The sequence below is a fragment of the Colias philodice genome, chromosome 30 (assembly GCF_061535455.1).
Source record: "Colias philodice isolate Cphi_HAF_F1 chromosome 30, ilColPhil1 Martin Lab GWU primary, whole genome shotgun sequence".
NCBI lineage: Eukaryota > Metazoa > Arthropoda > Insecta > Lepidoptera > Pieridae > Colias > Colias philodice.
This window is the reverse complement of record NC_143115.1, coordinates 3,658,044-3,685,192: the sequence shown is the minus strand read 5'-3', so window position 1 is coordinate 3,685,192 and position 27,149 is coordinate 3,658,044. Positions and strand designations below refer to the sequence as shown.

At 34.3% G+C, this 27,149-nt stretch overlaps 4 protein-coding genes across 5 annotated transcripts in view; 3 read left to right on the top strand and 1 right to left on the bottom strand.

Annotated features, from left to right (window-relative positions):
* The window catches only part of LOC149475472 (SID1 transmembrane family member 1-like), a 52,191-nt gene extending 40,839 nt beyond the window's left edge, over nucleotides 1–11,352 (bottom strand). Inside the window, exons 1-4 of one of the 2 annotated variants that reach the window (XM_089713355.1) lie at nucleotides 11,097–11,352; nucleotides 9,066–9,135; nucleotides 8,482–8,578; nucleotides 6,240–6,362 (exon numbers count right to left, since the gene is read on the bottom strand). In XM_089713355.1, coding sequence (XP_089569481.1) covers nucleotides 6,240–6,362; nucleotides 8,482–8,578; nucleotides 9,066–9,135; nucleotides 11,097–11,194 — 388 coding nt within the window. In that variant the 5' untranslated portion in view covers nucleotides 11,195–11,352. Of the gene's footprint in view, nucleotides 1–6,239; nucleotides 6,363–8,481; nucleotides 8,579–9,065; nucleotides 9,138–10,884; nucleotides 10,902–11,096 lie in introns of those variants that run through there. The other variant, XM_089713356.1, reaches the window with a different exon arrangement.
* Nucleotides 766–2,113, top strand: LOC149475473 (uncharacterized). The gene has a single exon (XM_089713458.1). It carries the CDS (start codon nucleotides 886–888, stop codon nucleotides 1,999–2,001), a length of 1,116 nt encoding a protein of 371 aa, XP_089569584.1. The 5' UTR covers nucleotides 766–885; the 3' UTR covers nucleotides 2,002–2,113.
* The window catches only part of LOC149475466 (uncharacterized), a 66,456-nt gene continuing 46,700 nt past the window's right edge, over nucleotides 7,394–27,149 (top strand). Inside the window, exon 1 of the mRNA XM_089713444.1 lies at nucleotides 7,394–7,745. The gene's annotated coding sequence lies outside the window, so the exon portion shown is untranslated. The remainder of the gene's footprint in view (nucleotides 7,746–27,149) is intronic.
* On the top strand, nucleotides 14,602–18,317 carry LOC149475471 (uncharacterized). Its single transcript, XM_089713451.1, has one exon. It carries the CDS (start codon nucleotides 14,602–14,604, stop codon nucleotides 15,787–15,789), a length of 1,188 nt encoding a protein of 395 aa, XP_089569577.1. The 3' UTR covers nucleotides 15,790–18,317.

Below are 27,149 nucleotides of genomic sequence, written 5' to 3'. Positions count from 1 at the left end.
CTAATCTATAATATAAAAATGAATCCCAAAATGTGTTGGTAAGCGCATAACTATAGAACGGCTTAACCGATTTCGTTAATTCTTTTTTTATAATATTCCTTGAAGTTCGAGGATGGTTCTTATGAAGAGAAAACGTGAATATGTACCACGGGCGAAGCCGGGGCGGACCGCTAGTGTGTAATATAAAAATGAATCCCAAAATGTGTTGGTAAGCGCATAACTTGAGAACGGCTTAACCGATTTCGTTAATTCTTTTTTTATAATATTCCTTGAAGTTCGAGGATGGTTCTTATGTAGAGAAAACGTGAATATGTACCACGGGCGAAGCCGGGGCGGACCGCTAGTAAGTTATATAATTTAAACATAAAGACAACCAAATTGTAAGATAGAAACCAATAAATAATAAAATATTAGTTTAGTTTAGTTTTAACATAAAATGCATAGATATGTGGTCTTATTATCACATATCTTTTTAGTACATTTACGTTGTAATTATTATTAACGTACCTAATTAGATTTTTGATAATATTTTGAATTTATAATTGAAATGGTATCACAATCGATAATCTTTTAGACATCACTTCTGGTATCACCCGTCGAGCTGTCAAAAAGCAATTCTTATAGTGGACAGACTATAGTAAATAATAATGTCAAATCTTTTTTATTTCTTACTTTTCCGTTTTTGAAGTCGGTTGTCGGTTGTAACGCAGTTATTTTTATTAGTGAATATTAAGCTTTCCGTGCGATTAGAGCTTTTTATGAAAATTAATTAAATTCGAGTCGTGCGCTAGACGCGTTCGGAATTGGACGTGATTAGTGCTAGCACTGCAGTAAGGAATAACAATTCGCGCCACGCGCGGCTTTGCCGCTGCATGAACTTTTATAATGAGTTGTAAAACACTCATTGTAAATGAGCTGTTGGCGTTCATCCAAAATGCCATCGATACAATGGACGAGGTTAGCATCATGCAAATCTGCAAAACTAACTTTAACGAGAAGGAAATCAGCAGTGGCAAGGTGCTACTCTTCCAAACGCTAGACAAGATTGCCACGATGCCGTCCCGCCGCAGGAACGGGGGTGAAAAATGCATACAGGACATCATCAGCCTATTGAAGGTGACTGATCCCGATGACGTGCCCGATTTCGTCGCAAAGGAGTTGCATAAACTTCCACCGGTGGGATTCGACCACGTCGATGTTACGAGGCTCCTTAAGGACATCACATTCCTTAAGGCGAGTCTGGCCGAGGTACACACCAAGTTGGAGGCCTCAGAGAAGACCATCTCCGATTTACGAGTCGAGTTAGCGACATATCGCGATGCGCATGCAATATGTAGGTCACCCGTGCCGTCATATGTGAATGCACGTCGCGGAGCGCAAAATGCATGCGTCGGCATTTTAACTGCTGATGTTGACGTGTCGCCGACCGCCGATGACCCGAGTGATGCCCCGCGCCCCGCTCCCGTTACCTCTCCCCCGGAGAAGACATCGCATGTCACGTTGCCAGCTGCTCCTCAACGTGACTACGCCGCCGCAGCCGCAAAAATGACTGCGACCCCCAAACCAACAAAAGGAGTAAACGCACCCGTGCGGAATAGTTTACCTTCAAAAACGAAGGGCGTCGACGAGGATGGCTTCACAAAAGTCCAGAAGAAGAGGAAGCTGACTCGTCAGAACAAGTGTGGCACCGCAACGAGGGATCCAAACTTGCGGATGCGCGCAGAGGTGCCGACGACGCCGCTCTACGTGTCTCGTGTGCACTACTGTACCAAGACTGAAGATGTTGTCGAGTACTTGCATGCGAAGACAGGTTTGAGTCTGCGAGTGGAACGGCTGGAGTCTCGCCATAAAGTGAGCTTCAAGTCCTTCGTGGTGAGAGTACCGACCGCCAAGCTGAGCGTCTACATGGACGAAGGGTTTTGGCCGCAGGGAGTTGTGTTTCGCCGCTTCCGCGGACGGATACCCGGCCCCCCGGAATCGCGTCACACGCCGAAGACATAGCGTGTATTAATTTAGTTTAGTTTTAAATTATTATATGTATGTTAGTCTGTAAGGTATTTATTCTATGGGTCTGTACAATTTATTGTCTGTTACCTGAAATAAATGTTATAAATGTTATAAGCTTTTTGTAAAAATTAAGCTTTCCGTTCGATTAGACCTTTTAATGAAAATTAAGCTCTCCGTGCGATTAGAGCTTTTTTGAAAATTAAGCTTTTTGTAAAAATTAAGCTTTCCGTTCGATTAGACCTTTTAATGAAAATTAAGCTCTCCGTGCGATTAGACCTTTTTGTGAAAATTAAGCTCTCCATGCGATTAGAGCTTTTTGTGAAAATTAAGCTCTCCGTGCGATTAGAGCTTTTGTAAAAATTAAGCTTTCCGTTCGATTAGACATTTTAATGAAAATTAAGCTCTCCGTGCGATTAGGAGCTTTTTTGTGAAAATTTAGCTTTCCGTGCGAATAGAGTTTTTTTGTGAGTTATTTGTGAAAATTAAGCTCACCGTGCGATTAGAGCTTTTTGTGAAAATTAAGCTTTCCGTGCGATTAGTTTTTTGTGAAAATTAAGCTCTCCGTGCGATTAGAGCTTTTTGTGAAAATTTAGCTTTCCGTGCGAATAGAGCTTTTTGTGAAAATTAAGCTCTCCGTGCGATTAGAGCTTTTTGTGAAAATTAAGCTCTCCATGCGATTAGAGCTTTTTGTGAAAATTAAGCTCTCCGTGCGATTAGAGCTTTTTGTGAAAATTAAGCTCTCCATGCGTTTAGAGCTTTTTGTGAAAATTAAGCTCTCCGTGCGATTAGAGCTTTTTATGAAAATTAAGCTTTCCATGCGATTAGTTTTTTGTGAAAATTAAGCTCTCCGTGCGATGAGAGATTTTTGTGAAAATTAAGCTCTCCGTGCGATGAGTTTTTTTGTGAAAATTAAGCTCTCCGTGCGATTAGAGCTTTTTGTGAAAATTAAGCTCTCCATGCGATTAGAGCTTTTTGTGGAAATTAAGCTCTCCATGCGATTAGAGCTTTTTGTGAAAATTAAGCTCTCCGTGCGATTAGAGCTTTTTGTGAAAATTAAAATTTTCGTGCGATATGAGCTTTTTGTGAAAAATTAAGCTCTCCGTGCGATGAGAGTTTTTTGTGAAAATAAAGCTCCGTGCGATTAGAGTTTTTTTGTGAAAATTAAGCTTTCCATGCAAATAGAGCTTTTTGTGAAAATTAAGCTCTCCATGCAAATAGAGCTTTTTGTGAAAATTAAGCTCTCCATGGGATTAGAGCTCTTCGTGAAAATTAAGCTCTCCGTGCGATTAGAGCTTTTTGTGAAAATTAAGCTCTCCGTGCGATTAGAGCTTTTTGTGAAAATTAAGCTTTCCGTGCGATTAGAGCTTTTTATGAAAATTAAGCTCTCTGTGTGATTAGAGCTTCTTGTGAAAATTAAGCTCTCTGTGTGATTAGAGCTTCTTGTGAAAATCAAGCTTTCCGTGTGATTAGAGCTTTTTGTGAAAATTAAGCTCTCCATGCGATTAGAGCTTTTTTGTGAAAATTAAGCTTTCCGTGCGAATAGAGCTTTTTGTGAATATAAAGCTTTCCGTGCGATTAGAGCTTTTTATGAAAATTAAGCTCTCCATGCGATTAGAGCTTTTTTGTGAAAATTAAGCTCTCCGTGCGATTAGAGCTTTTTGTGAAAATTAAGCTCTCCATGCGATTAGAGCTTTTTGTGGAAATTAAGCTCTCCATGCGATTAGAGCTTTTTGTGAAAATTAAGCTCTCCGTGCGATTAGAGCTTTTTGTGAAAATTAAAATTTTCGTGCGATATGAGCTTTTTGTGAAAAATTAAGCTCTCCGTGCGATGAGAGTTTTTTGTGAAAATAAAGCTCCGTGCGATTAGAGTTTTTTTGTGAAAATTAAGCTTTCCATGCAAATAGAGCTTTTTGTGAAAATTAAGCTCTCCATGGGATTAGAGCTCTTCGTGAAAATTAAGCTCTCCGTGCGATTAGAGCTTTTTGTGAAAATTAAGCTCTCCGTGCGATTAGAGCTTTTTGTGAAAATTAAGCTTTCCGTGCGATTAGAGCTTTTTATGAAAATTAAGCTCTCCGTGTGATTAGAGCTTCTTGTGAAAATTAAGCTCTCTGTGTGATTAGAGCTTCTTGTGAAAATCAAGCTTTCCGTGTGATTAGAGCTTTTTGTGAAAATTAAGCTCTCCATGCGATTAGAGCTTTTTTGTGAAAATTAAGCTTTCCGTGCGAATAGAGCTTTTTGTGAATATAAAGCTTTCCGTGCGATTAGAGCTTTTTATGAAAATTAAGCTCTCCATGCGATTAGAGCTTTTTTGTGAAAATTAAGCTTTCCGTGCGATTAGAGCTTTTTGCGAAAATTAAGCTCTCCATGCGATTAGAGCTTTTTGTGAAAATTAAGCTTTCCGTGCGATTAAAGCTTTTTGTGAAAATTAAGCTCTCCGTGCGATGAGAGTTTTTTGTGAAAATTAAGCTCTCCGTGCGATTAGAGCTTTATTGTGAAAATTTAGCTTTCCGTGCGATTAGAGCCTTTAATGAAAATTAAGCTCTCCATGCGATTTTATGCGGTTATCAATTCGGCCGGTATATATATTTTTTTTTTATGTATGTACACCGATTACTCCGAGGTTTCTGAACCGATTTACGTGATTCTTTTTTTGTTCGATGCGGGATGGTGTCGAATTGGTCCCATAATTTTTTTTTTCGGATAGGCCCAGTAGTTTTTATTTTATGAGCATTTTTGTCTGTACTCGATGACTAAGTTGATATGTAGCAAGTAACTTTGATTCACTTCCCGGTAACCGATTGAGCTGAAATTTTGTATACGTATGTAAATTTAATAGCGATGAAACATTATCATGACATGAAGCTGATTTGATGATGGAATCGGAAGGTGGCCATAGGAACTCAGTAATATATTGACTCAACTTTATCGAGTTTGGGCTCGTTTGATTCGTGTTGAAAAATACACTAAAAAGTATTAAATAAAAATAACTGCGTTAAAAACAACCGACTTCAAAAACGGAAAAGTAAGAAATAAAAAAGATTTGATATTATTAACTACTACATAATATTATTGTACATATTTCGCAATAAAAAGTGGCCTATGTCCTTTCTCGGGTATCAAAATATCTCTATACCAAATTTCATGCAAATTGGTTCAGTAGTTAAGGCGTGATTGAGTAACAGACAAACAGACAGAGTTACTTTCGCATTTATAATATTAGTATTTTATTTATTTATTTATTTATTTTTATTTCAGAACCAAAGACACATATACATATTATCACAATACTCTGCCAAACTGTAAAACAGTTTGTTGGCAGATGTAGCTCCATTTTACAAATGTACTTCCATTTTACTTATAAAACACTACAATTTAATTTAACACTTTGATATTCTAACTAACAATGTTACATTTCAACGGCCACAGATCATCAACACATCAACTCACTCTCAAATGCATTTAAAAAATATCTTCTTAATTCCTTCCTAATAATTCCATCCTTCCTATCACTTTCCTTAATTTTCATTGGGATTCTATTTATGTATGGATGTATAAGCGTTAAACCATAGACAAGGACCATAAATAAGGACAAATTTAAACCTCTGTACTAAAGTTAAACCATCGCTTTATAGTCTGCGTTTAAACCAGGTTTAAGAGCGTATACGCACTATGCGGGTAGCCGCATTGCGGGTAGCCGTCCGGCTGACCGCAAGCACAATTATGTACGTAATATTCATTTCTATGCGCACTGCGATGCGGCTACCGCAGACCGCACAGTGCGCAAAGAAATGAATATTACGTACATAATTGTGCTTGCGGTCAGCCGGACGGCTACCCGCAATGCGGCTACCCGCATAGTGCGTATACGCTCTAAGTTTTTGTAATAAGACGGATATACGGTTGTATTCGAAATAATTATTTGATAAAAACCAATTTGAAATTTCCATTGTACAAGTCTTACATCTTTTGACGTGACAACGTCTTATAATTCGATAGAGCCGGCTGCACGCACAAAAAACATGACTCATGCGGCGTTACCTCGCTCTGAGGCGTTCCATGTAAGGCTTGAAGTGCAAGCGAGAGCGCGGAACGAGCGACAAAGAAGCACAATCGGACGTTGTCACGTTCAACTATCGTCAGTAAACCGACTTTACAGACAACCAATTTTTTTTTAGTGAAAAGAGTCGGTTACATACAAACATACATACATACAATAAAAATGTTTTACTCACGGCAAGTATCTTCATCTTCAGAGAATATATTATTATGTGGACACAAAGTTCTTGATATATTCGTAAACTGTTCCAAACCGCCAATCGTCTGGACCGTCATGGGAAGCTGCCATGAGAAGACGCCTGAAAGATTTCAATCCTACTAATATTATAAATGCGAAAGTTTGTGAGGATGTGTGTGTGTGTTTGTTACTCTTTTACGCAAATACTACTGAAGCGATTACAATTAAATTTAGCACACATACAGAGGGTAAATTGGATTAACACATAGGATAGGTTTCATCCCGGAAATCCCACGGGAACGGGAACTATGCGGGTTTTCCTTTCAAAACGCGGGCGAAGCCGCGGGCGGAAATCTAGTTAATTATAATTGCCTAAAATACGTCAATTGTTCATTTTAATTTTACATAATATTATGCATGCATGATTATGATTATTGTCTTGATGATGTTTTAAACTACACTAGCATAATCAACGATGATAATCTTCTTCTTCTTCTTCTTATATATAAAAATGAATCGCAAAATGTGTTGGTAAGCGCATAACTCGAGAACGGCTGAACCGATTTCGATAATTCTTTTTTTATTATATTCCTTGAAGTACGAGGATGGTTCTTATGTAGAGAAAACGTAAACATGTACCACGGGCGAAGCCGGGGCGGACCGCTAGTAGTAAATAAATAATTCAATGAATGCATAAAACATCGCATGCCACAATAATTTTTGGTTTATGGTTTTATCACGATAAAACACTGTTGGCTGTTTTTTTTTCTTGCGGAATTAAAACATGTATTAAGTGCCAAAAGTGTTTTATCGTACTAAAACTAAAACTAACACAAAATGCCTAGACAAAGCTCGACAAAGCAAATGTTTTATATAATTTTTATGAAAAAAAAAATCGTAATAGGTATATTATTACCATGTCAAGCAGAAATCGTAAGTATGAAAATTAGAGGTAACTTTGGGTAACTTCGTGATATTTTTATCGAGTCAATTTTAATATTTTATGTTTTTGATCAAACAGAATCCTCGAAAATATCATGTGGTTTGATATATATTTTATAATAGAAGATTGATAATTTTGCTTTATACCCTCTCTTAATGCGTTATTTCTTCGGAATCGATAGAACTAAATTATTAAAATATCGAGGGTAGATTGACATATATTCCGCTAAAGGCAGTGCAATCTACGCCGTGTCGGCGTCGTCTTTATATTATGATAATCATTAATTATACGGATATTTAAAAGCATAGAAAGTTTTAATTGTTTTATGTGCTAATCCAAGTTTTAGAAAATTGTAAATCGTGATATTCTGTGCATAGTATAAATCAATATAATGTGATGTGCTTCGTGAACACGTGGTTGAACTGAAGGTTCACCCTGGTAGCGACATGCGCAAGGGCGTCCCTTGTCGGGGATCTCGGACCTCGGCTTGGGCTTTCTCTTGTATATTGTGATGTGGTGTGATGTAGTGTATTTGGGTGTACTAAATTGGTGACGCATTCAGTAAGTTTTTTTTATTATATTTTGATACATCTATTATTCTTTTTAATTTAGTTATTCTCTCAAGAGTGCCCTATTGTTTTTTAAATTGTTTTTCGATCGACACAAGTTATACGCAGGCTGTCAAGAGGTAAGTATGTATATCAGGAATTTAATGCTTAATATTTTAATTATTGTTCAATTGAAACGCCATTTTTTTTCATTTTCAACTTAATTATAAATAGTCATTTTTATAAATACCAATGGAATGTCGCTTTTACCCGGAAGAAAAAGTCGATAGTACATACTTAGATATTAGGCAATTAGATAGATAAAAGATAGATACTCTTTTTAACCAACCAACGTCATCAAGAGGTTATTTCTAGAATGTGTTTTGATGTTTATGATTATCATCATACCATGTTGACTGACCGATTGGCTAAGTTACTAGAGACACTGCCTTCCAATCCAGAGGTTGTGCGTTCAATTCCCACTCGGGGCAAATAAAAATATATATATATATATATATATATATTCAAAAAATTTGTGAAGAACATAGATGTTTGCTGTGTCTGGGTGTTGATTATCTATATAAGTATTTATTTAAAATTATATATACAGTATGTTTATCAGCAATCTGGTTTCCATAACACAAGCGAAAGCTTAGTATGAGATCAGATCGTGCCGTGTGTGAAAATTGTCCTGAAATATTTATTTATTATATATTGATGATGATGATGATGATGATGAAATTACATACCTTTCTGCTGTCTAGCCGTTATGAACAAAGGATAGGTCCGGTTGGCGAAATCGCTAGCTACCGTCACCCGGGCCGGCGTGTCGTATGCCTCATAGTCCTTTAAAAATACGTGAATATATTTATTATATATGTATTGATTTTATCGTTTATTATACATAGAGAGAAAAAAAAGAAATATAGTTTAAAAACACGTGAAAACTGTACTGTCACCGATCCTTGATAAGGGTACAAAGTTTGAATTAAATCTGTTTTTATAACAAGGGTCAAAATAGGGTGTAAAGGATATAGGAATGTCAAAAAGAACAAGCAATTTTTGTGAACAATTGGCAGCCTTATATTAGCAAGCTATGAACCATTTCATACCATGTATACTAATATTATAAAGCTGAAGAGTTTATTTGTTTCTTTGAACGCGCTAATCTCAGGAACTACTGGTCAAATTTGAAAAATTCTTTCGGTGTTAGATAGCCCATTTATGGAGGAAGGCTATCATCACACTAAGATAAACAATAGCGGAGCAATGCGGCTAAAAATGGGGGCACAGCTTATTTAAAATATTAGTAGGATTAGAATGAAATACTTACGCCAGCAAATTCCATAATGTATTCTGTATTCTTACTGACTGCTACTGTGTATGGTTCATTGTATTTATATCTGAAAAAATATATTATTAACTTTTATTCAAATCGAAATAAAAATAATAAAAATCATAATTTTTTTTTATAATTATTTTATATTAATTATTATTTTTGTTAATTATTGTTATTTTTTATTAATTATTATTTTTGTTTATTTAATAACAATTAAACCACATCGAATCAGACCCTGAAAAATGAAAGGGTTCTATTCCTGAGCATACTCAAGCGTAAGAGAAAAAAAAGACTCGATTAGTAAAGTATTTCGGTCGCTATCGTGTTAACAAGAAAATCCTCCGCACATACAGACACACGGACGTCCAAGACAGAACTTTTTAAAACTGTTTTTTAACTAGTTTAAATAACAAAAATGACATCAAAAATATCATGAATGTTAAAAATAGTGTTTTTTCTTAATATGTGTGTGTATGTATTATCTTACAAGTGCAATGTATGATACATAAAGACATTTTATGTTTGAAAAATCAGATGTTTTGCGCGAAGTGACAGTAGTACCCACCTCAACGCTTCGCTTATGAGGCATGCAATTATTTCCTGTAAAATATAATAGTTCACGAGATTTCACACACACACACATACACACCTGTTCTGTTCCTGATAATATATTATTTAACTAGCTTTCCGCCCGCGGCTTCACCCGCGTTTTCAAAGAAAACCCCGCATAGTTCCCATTCCTGTCTATTTCTGGAATAAAGCCTATCCTATGTGTTAATCCAAGTTACCCTCTATATGTATTGTAAATTTCATTGTAATCGGTTCAGTAGTATTTGCGTGAAAGAGTAACAAACATACATACATACACATACATCTATCCTCACAAACTTTCACTTTTATAATATTAGTAGGAATATGAATAATAGGATTACAATTTATTTATTTTATGAGTATTTATTCATATTACTTTTAAAGAGTGAACTTACTGATTAAATCACTGCTTACTTTACACTTTTAAACCTATTTTTTCATAATTTTTACCATTCATTTTCATTAGCTAGCAGATAAGCTAAACACAACTTATTCAGAAGTTGTAAAAAGCAATGAGATTAATTTTTTTTTAAGTTTCTTTTATTTGGACTAATCATCTTGTTTGTTATTGAACTTATTTACTTGTAGAACTCTCATTATTAATTAACAATTTATATATAACTAGCTTTCCACCCGTAGCTTCGCCCATGCAGTCAAAGAAAAACCCGCATAGTTCCCGTTCCCGTGGGATTTCCGGGATAAAACCTATCCCATTTCCCGGGATAAAAAGTAGCCTATGTCCTTTCTCGGGTATCAAAATATCTCTATACCAAACTTCATGCAAATTGGTTCAGTAGTTAAGGCGTGATTGAGTAACAGACAGACAGAGAGTTACTTTCGCATTTATAATATTAGTATGGATTAGGTATAATTTATAATAGAAATGAGAACAAATATTTAAAATCAGATAGTGAAGTGACTAATAATTATTTCATCATCATCATCAGACCATATACATTCCCACTGCTGGGACACGGGCACAGGCCATAATCCACCATGCTTAAAAATTAATAATACATTTCTGTTCAAACAACAAGTAAAAAAGAAATCCCAAAAGATATACATTGATTAACCTAATATTTGACATAATTTTAATCCTTCCAATATTCGTAATAACACTTCAAATTCTTAGCATAAGTTTTTACATACATTCAATTTAAGTCAATTAAAAAATATGTAATTAACTAACACTGCAACATTTAAAAATAAATTACGTACCTATTATGAACATGATACAAAGTGAACTACAGCAGTATCTAGTATAACGACCTCATTATTTTATTAATCAAGGAAAGTTTTAAATGTTGTTCTAAAAAAAATTATGATATTAACTATTGTTAAACACTACACTCATGTAGGTACCTACTGCATATCGAAGCCACTAACTCATACGTTTTTATCACGTCTAATAAATAACTAAATGTAAATACTCACGTATTATTATAATGGAAAATAATTTCATCTCTGTTTAGCCCAAAACAAAGGTAAATAACGTTGAATAGAACGTAAATATTTAAATAAATACAATTCATCGTAAGCGTGTACCATTAAGATTTTAAACCAAATCACATTTATATGTTTAAGATAATAATTCACTTTAATATTTTGAAAATGAAATCAATGGAAAAGTCAAACGAACTACGAAGTCAAAAACTCTAAAGTTCTTTGGCAAATGATTATGAAACATCAAACAATGACATTTGAATTGTCGTTGTCAAATGTCGTACTTTTTTTGTGTTTATTGCAAGATGATATGACTATTTGCCAGTATCAAGTACTCGGTGTACTCGGAGCAATAAGCTAGCGCGCAAGAGCAACTTTTGTCTCCTCAATTAGGGCGTTTGTCCACTACAAGGAATTTTACGGTCCGGCATTCCGATTTTTTACGGTCCGGTATGGCACGCCATTAATCTATATACTAGCTTGTGCACTAGACGTAATTTTACTGTCCGACATTTTACTTTTCCCTATTCCGGATGGTTTTTTGTGTCTACGAGTCGCTGTAGGTATAATTGTTTTCGAATGCCCACTTGCTTGGATTTTACTGCTTTTACTGCATATGCCAATTGAAAGCAAGCTCTTGTTTTACTTTCTTTTAGTTGGCAATGAGATTTGAGAAGTCGGTATTGTTATTTTATTAGTGTCCGACCGAACTTTCGGTTTCGGTTTCGGTTTCGGCCGAGTTTCGGCCAAAAATCAAGTTTCGGCCGCAGTTTCGGTTTCGGCCAAAATCAGCCGAAACTTTTGCCGAAACCGAAACTTATTTCGCAAGTTCAGTGAACTTAGTTCACACACGTTCACGCTCGCCTAACTTCGTTTTCCTCGGCAACGCTTTGACGGACGCTGTCAAAGCGTTGGTTGACCCACGCTGGTGGAAACAATTTTTGATTATCTATGTTGAGATTGGAACTGGGTGTAGGTAATAGTAATTAATAATTATTATTTTTATATAAGAGGTACCTAAAAGAGACTGATTATTCTTCTAAGTACAAATACCAATCCAAAGTATTAAAGACTCTTTAATAAAGAGAAAGATCTCAAAATACCAAAACTTAGTATTTAAAGTAACAGTAACAATTATCTACTGATTTGATTTAGATGACTGATTTTACCGAGAACTTAATTTGAAAAAATAATTAAAATTAAAATTGTTATTATTAATATTTTAAAAATATTATTTTTTTATTTTATATTAAACTAGCAGTCCGCCCCGGCTTCGCCCGTGGTACATATTTACGTTTTCTCTACATAAAAACCATCCTCGTACTTCAAGGAATATAATAAAAAAAGAATTATCGAAATAGGTTCAGCCGTTCTCGAGTTATGCGCTTACCAACACATTTTGCGATTCATTTTTATATTATAGATAAATGATTACAACAAATTTAATATAATGTGTTTTCATTTCATTCCCTAATTAAGGCAAAATAATAGGTAAAATGCACCAAAGTTCAGTATTTTTAGAAATTTCATACTTGACCACGTGAGTTTCGGTTTCGGTCTTGGTTTCGGCCGAAACTGAAGCCACGGCCGAACATTCGGTTTCGGTTTCGGTTTCGGCCTGGAAACCAGTTTCGGTCGGACACTATATTTTATATACATTGACCAAGCAGTGACCTATAATTATTATCTAAGTAAGTGTTGGTAAGTTAAAGTTATTCCCACTTGAAGTGGGAATAGCTTTAGCTCCTCGTCACCGATTAAAATAAATAAGTGAAACACGCATTTTAAATCTCTTGCGGAACTTTACTTTTTATTATAACGAAATAATATAATATTTCACCTTCTATATTTTTTACTCGTTTCTTGTAAAATGCAAAAACAATCATTTATGATAGCATTATACCGCCAAACTTCCTTGAACTGTACCGCACTGATCCGAGTAAAGACGGACAGGTGCACAAGCAATTCATCGGTTTTTTCATGCCACACCGGACCGTAAAAAATCGGAATGCCGGACAGTAAAATTCCTTGTAGTGCACAAGCGCCCTTATTTAGTCTCTCCCATCAACTCTATCCCCCTAGCTCTCTCTAGCTACTCCCTCTAGCCATATTAATACCTAATCTGTGCCTCTAGCTCTATAGCGCGCTAGAGCAATCTATGGGCTAGTAAGAAAGTGCGCGCACGTAGCGACGCAACTTCCTATAGAGTTGATGGGAGAGACAAAATAGATGCGAAAAGTTGCTCTTGTGCGCTATAGAGACAAGGCTTGTTAATTGCTCCGAGGTCAAGTATTTGTCAATATATACAGAGATTAACAAAGACAAACAAAAGTTAACTATATACATAGACTTAATGATCTAATGATACATAATAATTACTATACTCTTTGGATAACTAGACGGTGTGTAGACGGTGCACCGGTGCACTATGGCGCGTTTGGTGAGAGAGTTCCCATTATGAAATTGTCTCTTTCTAATTACCATGGCCAAACAAAATAAAGGACAAATTGCTTGAAAAACGAGCGTGTAAATGTGTATATTGATGATAATATGTATCGTATGAATGTATAAAATCTTTCTATGTAGGATTTAAAAGTTTCTTGCTTTGGAATTTACGATGTCGTGAGATTTAATAATATGTATGTAGTACATAGGTAAAACGATCTTGAATTAATTCATAAATAATTTCTTCATCCAGCACTCATGATCTCCATTATTCTAATCAGCTACTAATAGTATAAGAGCGTTTTCACATTATCCGATCCGATATCGGATATCGGACCGGACAATGTGAAAGACAGGCACTGTATATTTCATACATTTTACTTCCCTCCGATATCGGATATCGGCTATCGGCTTCCGATATCCGATATCGGATCGGATAATGTGAAAACGCTCTAAGGATGTTTAACAAGTCACAAGTGTATAACAAGAAGCTTATCATTTTTAAAAGACAAATATAATAATAAGCGTATAAAAATGATAGCTATTAATTTCTAAAATACTGAACACGTAGGTATATCATATTGTTTTTTACTACTTTACTTTTATATAGAAAATAAAAATACCATAACATCAGTTTTGTAAATTTTATTAAGTACAACTTCTCTTCTCAACTTCTTCAGCACCATTACTAGATTACTGTGAGCATATCGCTGATTTTGATAACTTTTGTCCATTGTAGTGCCTACTCTGTGGTATATTCATATATTGTCAAAATCTCAAAAATAAATAGCACGCCAACGGCCAATGGCTGAAATCGAATGAACGCAACACAAAGATGGCGTGCTGTTAGTTGTCACTTATCGAAGTGTTATACAAAGGAAATGGTTGCTAAATTTACAATAGTGTGAATAAATGGGATTAATATATTGTGCGTAAATAATTCCTTAGCTTAACCGAAGATAAAATATCATTTCGGTTTATATAAAATGCTATCGATTTGTATTCCTGGAACAATAACATAGTGAATGCAATTCCGTACAAATCGATGTAAATGCAGGAGTCGTGCGCAGGTGCAAATTTACCTAGACGAGTAGGCGTAGCAGAGCACTTGATTAAGTTTAAATCGTCTCCAAATCTTAAAAAGATGAAAAAATTTATACGGTCGAAGATGGATCGCAGTGAGTCAGCTGATGTGGCTCAGGCACCGCCTCCCCCGCCGCCTGACATCAACCCAGAAAAAAAGACGGAAATCCAGCCGCCCTTGCCGCCCCAACCGCCTCCGCCGGACGAACCATGGAACGTGACCGTGAAACAAGAGGTCGAAGACCATGAATACACCGGAGCGTACGGGCCTTACGATAGTGAGGACAAAACTACGCAAGAGCAACCGGAGCAAGACGATGTGAAGCCCCGAGTGACGATATGCCGCGACTACATCCGTGGCACGTGCAAAAGAATCGGCACGTGCCGGTTTGCGCACATATTCGATGTGTCCCAGTTAGTCGGCGTGTATACGTTCTGTCGGGACTTCCAAACGAAAGTTTGCAAGTTTGCAAACTGCAAATATGTTCATGCGGACGTGTTTGAGGAGCAGAACTTCTACAGAACTGGTTATCTGCCTCCTCATGCGTTCACGCATAAAAGAACTACTAATAGTCAATTGTCTGAGGCATCTCCCATGAGTGCTTCAGCAGCCCTCGCGCTGCAGCCGCCGCCGCCGCCCCCGCCGCTGCCGCCGCCCCCGCCGCCGCCTCCCGAGGAACCGGCCCCCGACTTCACATTCAAGAAGCCTCCGCCACCGCTCCCTAAAGATATAGAGCGAACATTAATGCCCATGAGAAGCTTCGAGGAGTCGTACTTGGACTTGTTATCGTCCAACGCATTAAAGCGATCATGGTCCACGCTAGAATCGGACACACTGATGGACCATGAATTGGGCCCGTACCCAAAGAAATGCAAGCACTGTGATATCATGGAGTTTGGCATGCAGCATAGCAGGAATAAGCTGCAGAAAATGATATTAAACACAGAAGCGTTGGGTGTAAAAATTGCTCACATTGACAAGAGGAATTCTAAGATTGAGTCTATAGTACTGAAGTTATTGACATCCACATCTCCGAATGCCTCTAATCTCTATACTCCGTCATCTTATAATAGGCAGTATAATCGAGAGTTCACACAGCTGGAACAATTCTCAGCGCTGTTGGGTAAACGTTTGGAGTTTTTTGGTAAAACCTAATTTCGTTTTCTTTGGTTTTATTTTTTTATTCAGCACGCACAGCTATTGATTTGCGATTTCTTTTTATTTTTATTTGTGTTCATTTTATTATTTTGTTTTTGAAATTCTATCCTTGTGGGAAGATGTTAAAAGTTAATAGAATGAATCTTCATTCATCATTATTGCTTAAATTTTTTTCACAACTATCTTAATATAAGCTATGTTCCCACAAAATAGAATAACTAAATTTTTTACTCAATACCCCCATAGCAAATCCTTTATCCCATTCATCTCTTTCAAATCACTTAACTATCATCAAGTTTAGCATAGCCCTTCCTTTTCACAATAATTTTGACGAAATCCAATGCGAAAATTCAGCAAAGCCCGCTCTTGCAATTGACTTAAACTGTGTAGCAATTTTTACATCCATCTGTGTTTATAAAATATTTTAAAGGACTAATATTTGTTACAAGTAATTTTGTAATAATATTGGTTCTTTAAAGCGTATATTTTGCAAGCACCTATGCAATTCTTGTGTAGAAATAACGTTTTGTAAATCTTCTTAGTAAGAGTAACGTTATTACACTATGTGTTTGTAAAATAAGACAAACTTGTATTATTACACCAATCGATATTGTCATTAATTTGGCTCTACATAGAGCTATTTCTGATAAAATATTATAGTTACATGTGTACTATGTTGTATTGAATTAAATCTAAAAATTTCAGCATTGTTTTTATCAATGAAATGCCTTTGTTCTTTGAAAAATATATGCTTTTTAACCAACTTAAAAAAGGAGGAGGTTCGCAATTCAGCCAGTATTTTTTTTTTCAAATTTTCATTTATTTTGACAATAATCTTAATATCTAGAGATTTATCTATTTAAATCAAAGTGATCAATGTTGTTATTTTTTTAATACATATTTTAATCTATGACAAAACTATATGGAGTTAAAACTTTTTTTACCACACAGTACTTGAGAATCTTGTTTGATGCAAGTTTTTAAAGATATTACATTGAACTATCTATATAAATATTTTCATGAGTTAAGGCGAAATATTTTTGATGTTTTTATATACCTTGTTTATTTAAAATTGTCAAATTATAACTGATGGTATATAATGTTTTTGGCCGATAACTTTTTTTTAATATTTTCTCATGCAAATCAACAAATGATTTTAATTCTAAAAAACAATTAACTAATTTCGTTATTGTTTTTATTGCAATATAATAAAAAAATAATTTGAAATATATCAGAGAGGTTTACAATAAAAAAAACGTTTAGATTTTGGTCTCAGTCATTTTATAGTAACAATAGAACACACATACATATTGTGTTGATTGTGCTAGCTAATATACTATTTGTGTTTCTCTTAACTTAATTTGAAATTAATTTATTTCATATATTTAATGTAAAATTGACATTTTAAATAAATAAGGTAAAACATATTGATACAACTACAAAAATAATAAAAAAGAAAAGGTGATTTTAGGTTTTTTCAATTAATTTGCTTTTATTACATACCTACATATAATAAAAACGACCTGACAGAAAAGTAACTTTTTTAACCTATTCATTGAGTATGTGTAAACGACTTCAAAAAAAGGAGGAGGTTCTCAATTCGACTATTATTTTGGCTTTGTTAGGTAGGTCCCTCAGAACTTTTGACTGTGTGAACCGATTTTGATAATTCTTTTTTTTTTATTTGCAAGATGGTGCCTGCCATGTGGTCTTATTTAAGTTTTAGTTTTGACAATTCGACGGTGGTTTTTTTTAGATCTTTGTTAAAAAATAAAAAATAATTACTTAGCATATATTTTCTTCAAGAAACTTTTTTTTGCTTTACAAACTAAAATTAGCTCTTGACTTCAAAATCGATTGATATAAAGTTTAGTTTCTAACTCTTTTCAATGCGAATCTTTAGTCCTACAATCCTACTAATGCTATCCTATCCTACTAATATTATAAATGCATTACATATATCTCGATGTATAAATGCGAAAGTTTGTGAGGATGAATGTATTTGTATGTATGTTTGTTACTCTTTCACGCAAATACTACTGAACCGATTACAATGAAATTGAGCACACATACAGAGGGTTACTTGGATTAACACATGGGATAGGTTTTATCCCGGAATTCCCATGGGAACGGGAACTATTATTCTTTGAAAACGCGGGCGAAACAGCGGGTGGAAAGCTAGTTTTTAATAAGTTATGCTATTTATTCTGTATGTAGGTATATTATATAGGTACTTACTACATGAATTAATGTTGAAGTTATGTAGTTTACATAAACATCTTGTACTACTTACTAGCTGTGCCGCGCGGTTTCACCCGCGGGTAAAATGAAGTATTTCTATAGATTTTGTATTCTGAAGCATAAACTATATTATTGAAAAAATAAATCCATTCAGTAGTTTTTACGCGAAAGAGTAACAAACAGCCATACTTACAAACTTTCGCGTTTATAATATCAGTATGATTTTGTATGGACCTATATCTGATATAAATAAATAAAATAGCAGTAGTCAACTTACCTCTTTCCGTGTTACTTTAGCGCTCGACATTTTGGAAAATTATTTCTTTATTTTTAACCCAATTCAAAAAAAGCAGGAAATGCTCGATTCGACTGTATTTTTATGTCTTTTTTGGCTCGTTATCTCAGAATTACTCATTGTGATTGGGTAAAACGATTTTGATAATTATTTTTTTATTTGAAATCTGCCTGACATGTAGTCCCATTTAAATTGGGTTTAGGATTGACTGTTTGAAGGCGATTTTTAGTTATTTTTTCTAAAAAAAAGTATTATTTTTTGTTCTAAGAAAGAAAAGAAATCTAATGTATGTTTATGTAATCTTGGAGAGCACTAGAACATACCTACAACACGTATAAAACATCTAGAAATCTATTTTTCGGTTAAAAATTAGTTTTTTTTTTAACAAAAAACGGTCTGAATGTAATTGTATCGATGTAGGAAACCCTTCTTGAATTTTAAACTGTATTACTAACCTGACTTTTCTACATTAAAAAATATTGTTTTTTTTACATTTATAATTTTGAATTACCTACTGTAGCATTTGCATAAGTTTAAAAATAGATTATAGGAATAGGTACATGGGGTGGACAAAGCCCAAAGGTACATTTCTGCAGCGAAATATAAGGGCGTGCATAAGATATGATTATCGCGAGTGCTAGATAAGTTATAATAGTTTTTAGATATTTACCTTTTTAGTGTGTATTTAAACATTATGACGCGATTGATTTGATATAGGAAGATTTATACCTATTACATTTTAGTAAGAATTTTTAATTTTACCCTTTTAGTTGACTTTAAAAGAATTTCGGAAAGTAGTGTGTAGAACGATTCTTTTTAGATGCATATTTAAGATTTTAATTTTATACTTTTCACAAAGATTTTAAGAGTTTTCACATCGATAGAGCGCTTGCTAAAATCGCTACAGGGTTAGAGAATCAATATCAATAGATAGAGAAACGCCAAGAATGATTTCTCTGCTCAATTCTTATTGGTCATCCAACCATCCGTGAGCCCATTGAAAACATCCGATTGGCGAATTGTAAGCGAATCGCTTGACGTAATTATATCCAACAGATAACCTATGTATATGTAGCTATTTAATATTTATGGCAGCACTGCGTTGGTACAATTATTTTGCCATTGTCTCGCAGTGAATGGGTTACTTTATGTCCAAAACGTTTTGATTAACTGAAAAGATATTTTCATTTAAAGTGCCTAGTATCTGTTTATGTATGCTCTATGCAATGATTTTATAAGTAAATAGGTACGTACGTAAGTACGTTACCAATACAATATTCTTCGAAAACGGCACACGCACACACGTTTAGACGTCAAAGTGAGATGGCATGATTCAACTATCGTGAGCGAAAAAGAGACAGCTGAAGTTTGACGTGCCAACATGGTAGGCTAACCTAGCGTTACCTTTTTAGATCATAGGCTCTAGAAATATAAAATAGAGCCTCGGCCCTCGACTATATAATAATTAAATATTTTTTATAATCGTTTTTTTTAAGTAAATCATAACAATTAATATTTAGTTTTATAGCATTCAAGTTCTCTATGAGACATTTTTAAAGAAAGAATAATTCGACCACATAGCGGTATTCTTATACCTACTAAACAATAAAACTTTCTTCTCTATAACATTATGTTTAAAACTACCTGCTCGGCTCGACTCTACCCTTGTAAACAGAATATTGCATATTTCACTCAGAAATAACAAGCTTTCTGGCGAAAGAGTTTTCGAATATAAGTATTATATTTTTGTAAGTTTTTAAGTTTTTAAACCAAAAGAAACAAAAAATATTTCTTCATTATGTAGGTTTAATATTAGTTTAGATATTTAAGTGGAAGTATTTTTATACTGTAGTAGTAGTAAATAATTTTTGCTCGATAAATGCTATGTATATTTTTTTTATGCCTATGTATATTTTAAGTTGGCGGGCGTAATAATATACATAGACCTTTTTCTTTAGTTTTTCTTTAAATGTGTTGATTTTTTATGTTTAGTTAAGTATCGCATAAGATAATTTGTTTTTATTTAGAATATAAGTTTAATATTGGTGTCAATAAATAGTTACAAAAGTATTATACGAGTTTTTTATTTTTATTCTGGTATTCTATCTAAAATAATTAGGTTCTAATCATATTTTTATGTGCCCATAGAGTCACTACAATGTAGAGTCTACATAATGTAATCAAAGACGCTAAACTATTAACTATAAATAGACATTACACCAAATAATATTTTTTTTTATAAACTGTGATCTATTGAAATACACTTAGGGTTGTTTTTCCCTTATAAGCGGAAGCTAACCAAAAACGGTCCGAGCGAGAGGTCTCCCAAAAGGAAATGGTCCTTGTCTAACGTTTTGACAACTCATTACTCAACCAATCATTATCGTCTATGTAGAAACACAGAACAGTAAAGTAGATAGAAGTGTGATGTGGGCGTGGCCCACGTGTCACTAGTAAGGTAAGATCACCTAACTTGCTCTCAGTTATGCGCAGAAAAATATTCGAGTCGGTTGTCAGCTGTCAAACCTTTTTTCCATATTTATTCATTAATTAGGACGTGTTGTTCGGTATTAAGGCTTTGTCAGATAGGACGCGTATTTTAGCGCTGCGTAGTAGCGCTACAGCGTCCTGTTTTAACGTCGCGCGAGGCTTCGTCAAACAGAACGCTTTAGCGCGCGTTAGGACACAGCAATTGGTATTATTAAAGCTGCATGTTGTTTACATAATCATTACTTACGAACAAAACAAGGTACAGCGATATTAACTCCGAAGTTGGAAGAATTTTTTAATTACCAGTTTCATTAATTTCTTCTCCGATTTGTGCCCACAATTTTGCCTTCATTGATATACCTTTATATTTTATATGAACTATCCTTCGTATTATATAAGCATGGATATTTTCTAACCAATTCTATCAAATTTTCGGTCATTATGCAGTATTTTATTATTATTTTACGCCTATTAACTCCGACGCTAAAATAAAATTTGTAAAAAAATACAACACCCGACGTTAAAGCGTCCTAACGCCGCGACAGAGCGTTGCGTACTGCTAGCGCCGGCGCTCTGTTTGACGGTATTCTACGATGGTAGTAGAACACATTTTAGCGTCATATCGCGGCGTCAACTTAACGCTCTGACGCGCGCTAAGTACGCGTCCTGTCTGACAAAGCCTTTAGAGTGCAAAAATGATAGCAGACGAAATAATATCAGCAATGAAGGCATTTCATACCATCGGTAAAAGCATCTACAGACGCTCCGATTTGGTTGGTGCCAACCATATTGGAACCGACATGGCAACCATTCCAACATTGCTACAGATTGTCCGACGGTTGGCCTTCCAGCTGTCAGTTGACCATAGAGTAATATGTCAGTTGACCATAGTACGAAGAGAATGGGCTAAATTATTCTACTATAGAAATAGAGAAAATTACAGTCATATGCGGCTCTTATAACTTATTTTTTAAGGTTTTTAATGTAGCTGCACTGTCAATTTTTTTTAATACTTCTAACATAATAAAATACGCTTGATTTCTGGCATCTCTATTTGCGTAATCTTTGTTACTTAAGTCCCACAAACAGGGAAAGTCTTTATATAGTCCAGAAATTTTATTAATATGTCACGTTCGGTGACCGTAAATCCCTCGGCGTTCATGTTGACGTCCTACACCGGCGGCGTTGCGAATGTGAATGAGCCAATTACCTATATTACTCTATGGAATGAGCCGATTTGGTCGGAACAAAGCTTCCAAACGTTCCAATTTGGTTGGATCGGATAGGAAGTTGGTTTGGTCGGTATTGCTGGCGCATCCGACCACGTCAAACCAATATTAATAATAATTATGTCGGACCGACCGCTCTCTACACTTTCCGATTTGGTCGTGGTCGGATGGTTGGCACCAACCAAATCGGAGCGTCTGTAGATGCTATAAGTCTTATTTTTATATATTTTAATTATATTTTATGTTATAACTTCGCTTGTCGTAATTTGTCAAAATTGTATACAAATATCTAGTCAAAATGAACCTTAATACGTAAGAAATTAGTACTATTATAGATTGAACAGCAAACAAGACTTTCTGGAATATTATTGCAATAAACAAACGAATGTCGCTTTAGTGATGCTTGTGGCGTATATCGACAGTATCGATACTTTAGAAAAGACAAACATTATAAATATTAAATTTTATTTTATTTTTCCTTAGCTTTCATTTGTCCAATTTATTTATAGATTTCCCAAAGAGGCTAATTTAAAAGAGAAATGGATAAATGCAACGTGACGAGTTAACTGGATGCCGAACAGCACTAAGCGGTCTAACAAAGGCCACCGATACAGCAAACCTACGGCAGTTCCAAGATTTAAAATAATGCATATTTTCTGTTTGTATTTTGTAAATATAGATTAATACTATCTTATTCCGTTTTTTATTTAATAATAATAATATAAAAAGACGTACTTAGTAGTAATAAACATACTCCAAAATGTGACACATTATACTATACTCATATAAAAGAAAGAAAAAAAAAATACACAAAAAATATTTATTTGTGAATTATCGATAACAAGGCTAACATCCCTCAGAGCATAGCATCAGATAAATATCAAGTTAAGGTTGATGTTCCGACCGTCCCTCCATACATTTTTGATTACCTCTAAACACTTAACACAGACACTATTTCTTTAAAACTAATCATTTTATCACTTCTCTATAATGAAATGTGTGCGCGTTCGACCTTTTTAATCAATAATTTACAATATTTACTTAGAAAAACAACAGTAAAATACCGGAAAAATTTGACACTTCTACAGTAGTGTGCGTGACTTTTGCCAAGCGAAACACGACATAAAGCACGACATCTAGCGCATAGACTATATACTTATTACAGATCTAGCGCGTCAATGTCTAAACGAAAGGCGATGTTTAGACATTGACGCGCTAGATGTCGTGCATTCGCGTTCGTTATCTTATGCATAATGAGCATAATTCTAATAAATCAAAGTTCTGTGTAAAAATTGAGTAATTTCATTTCCAATCGTTCAAAGAAAATAACAATAAAATAAAATAAAACTAATGACCTTAGAAACTATGTTTTTTTTTATTTATTACTCATTATTGTTCGTCCGTCGTAGGTCTGTAAACTGTATTGTACACTGAAGGTAAATGGTACTGTAGGTACTTTAGTTCGGCGTCGTCGCTCGTCGGCTTGATATAAAATTACATTCTTGATTTCATTGACACGCGCTATGATTTGCGCGCGGAATTTCTTGTGTTGTGAATTTATTTTTGTATGCTATGCATTTTAATTGATTCAAATTGCAATGTTTCTCTAGTATGCATTTGAGACTATATTGTAAATTGTAATAATTGATCGTGGGTATAGTAATTAATTATTCTAATAACGCAATTAGTAATATATGTATTTTCGGTGGGATTCAAAACAAAAAATTGGCCCGTGATTTTTATGAAATTTCACCACATTGCAAATCACATCAATCATAGTTCATACACATGTATGACGAAAGTGATTAGTATTGTGGCTAACATTGACTCATCAGTTCATCACTGAAACCAGTGATAAATCAGTACCTATATCATATTGTGTTTGAATATTTTTAAACAATGATATAAGTATACAATTATTATAAATCGGTAAACTATCAAAGTAATCACAAACTTGCAAACATTGGTAAAATGTCCAGTAGTTTATGAGCCTATTCATTACAATTTACAATCAAACAAACAAACAAAGTTTTCCTCTTTATAATATTAGTGTAGACAAACACTATGAATACGATCACTAATGCAAATTCGGGGATTTTCTAATTATTGCTAAATAATAATTGAATTCGTTTTGAAATACTCTATAATTTTTAGTGTATAAATAGACATTTATAATGTGGTGCTCATTTTTTTTGTACTGCTAACGCTATTGTAGGTACCTATTTTCGTTGTTTTATTTCAAGTGAACACGGCCATACAATTTTGTCACGAGCCGCCTATGATTGTAGGTACTTTTGTTAGGCTCCTTCGTCGTCCGCGTCGGCTCGAAAGTTCTTGATTTCATTGTCACGCGCTATGATTTGCGCGCGGATTTTCTTGTGTTGTGAATTTATTTTTGTATTATTATTATTTTTTATTTATTTTTTTATTTTATTGATTCAAATAAAATATTTCACTAGTATGCATTTGAGACTATATTGTATTATGTATAATTTATCGTAGGTATAGTTATTCTTATAACGCAGTTATATTTTCGATGGGACAATTTGACCCGTGATTTTTCTGAAATATCACCACGTTGCAAATCACATCAATCATACACACGTATGACGAAAGTATAGTGGCTATAATTGACTCATCAGTTCATCACTGAAACCAGTGATAAATCAGTACATATATCATATTTTATTGTGTTTGAATATTTTTTAAACAACGATATAGGTATACAATATTATTATAAATCGGTAAACTACCAAAGTACTTCCGAATTTTCAGACAGACAAACAAGTAGTTTGAACACGCAGTTTTCTTATACTAGTAGCAAAAATCAAAACCATAATATTATGTTTCCCTACTATATTTTACTAAAAGTCGAGTGCGTCGAAATCGTAAATAATAATATGTTTTTCACCTTCCTGGTTATTTTCCCATAGTAAATAGTGTTTTAGGTTTGTTGTTGTAGGTAGGAATAATAATAATTATTCTTACATGTTGGTTATGAAATGTATATTGAAATAATTTACTTTTACAAATCATTAGTGATATAAGTTTTGAGTGAAAATGCTTGGATCAGCATAATATTATATGGTACTTCAAATACATGTTTTGATAAAAAAAACAATAGTGTAATAAAATAAAACTGCGTTTTATTGTAATCAATGTTGACAATTTTAAATTCCAAAATTATTGATCAATAAAATAGTTTACACCAACAAATATAACTTTTATTTTTATAACAATCGTTCATAATATAAACCGTAGCAGGTGGCGTTTTGAAGTTCTGTCTACTCATACAGAAAAATGGAAAACTTGTTTTTTTTGTAAACAATTTATTACTCATGTTGTTTGGCAACTCGAAGCGTGGTCGTCCGTCGTAGGTACTTTTGTTCGGCGTCGCGTCGTCGTCCGCGTCGGCTTGATATAAAACATTCTTGATTTCATTGACACGCGCTATGATTTGCGCGCGGAATTTCTTGTGTTGTGAATTTATTTTTGTATGCTATGCATTTTAATTGAATCAAATTGCAATATTTCTCTAGTATGCATTTGAGACTATATTGTAATAATTGATCGTGGGTAGGTATAGTAATTAATTATTCTAATAACGCAATTATATTTTCGGTGGGATTCAAAACAAAAAATTGGCCCGTGATTTTTATGAAATTTCACCACATTGCAAATTATATATTATACAATTACAATTACAATTATTATAAATCGGTAAACTATCAAAGTAATTACAAACTTGCAAAATATGCTTTTCCGAATTTTCAGACAGACACACAATTTTATTAGTTTGTTTTAGCAAAGTAGGTACCTATACCTATACGCTTACGTCGCGCGTCGCGTCGTCGAAAACGGTGCGCCCAGAAACAAACATACCTAATTCAGTTACAATCCTTTTTTTGTTCCGTAATTTATTGTATTTATTCTAATACGATTTTTTTTATTCGTCGGCCAGTTCTACTAGGTATAAAAAGATAAAATTGAAATATAATTATTGTAGCGACAGCCATATTATGTTACTATGTTTTCGTAAATATGTTTTTCACCTTCCTGGTTATTTTCACATAATCTTATCTTATATATAAAAATGAATCGCAAAATGTGTTGGTAAGCGCATAACTCGAGAACGGCTGAACCGATTTCGATCATTCTTTTTTTATTATATTCCTTGAAGTACGAGGATGGTTTTTATGTAGAGAAAACGTAAATATTATGTACCACGGGCGAAGCCGGGGCGGACCGCTAGTCTTCTTATATATAAAAATGAATCGCAAAATGTGTTGGTAAGCGCATAACTCGAGAACGGCTGAACCGATTTCGATCATTCTTTTTTTATTATATTCCTTGAAGTACGAGGATGGTTTTTATGTAGAGAAAACGTAAATATTATGTACCACGGGCGAAGCCGGGGCGGACCGCTAGTATATATATATATAAATGAATCGCAAAATGTGTTGGTAAGCGCATAACTCGAGAACGGCTGAACCGATTTCGATAATTCTTTTTTTATTATATTCCTTGAAGTACGAGGATGGTTCTTATGTAGAGAAAACGTAAACATGTACCACGGGCGAAGCCGGGGCGGACCGCTAGTCTTCTTATATATAAAAATGAATCGCAAAATGTGTTGGTAAGCGCATAACTCGAGAACGGCTGAACCGATTTCGATAATTCTTTTTTTATTATATCCCTTGAAGTACGAGGATGGTTCTTATAGCTAGAGAGCTAGTTAGTTTAGTTTTAGTGCAGTGGCAGTGTAAATGTTGTTGTTGAGGTTATGTAAATTTAACACTTTAGTTAACTACCAAGATATAAAGAAATGAGGATAGGACACAATAACTATTGGTTGAGGTATTTATAAACTCATAATATACTTTTAAAAAAATCACGTTTTAATAAATTTCTAGAATTAAATTAGAACAGCTGATTCAAAATAGCCTAAAAAATCTTAATAATAATAATTACGCTTCACAGCAAGAAGAAATGTACCATATGTACCCGCACAAAGTCGATATTGTGTTGCCTACCGTTCGACTCAATGGCTAGGGTTGTAACTACCTTTAATAATTATTACCAAACTAATAAACCGAGTGATG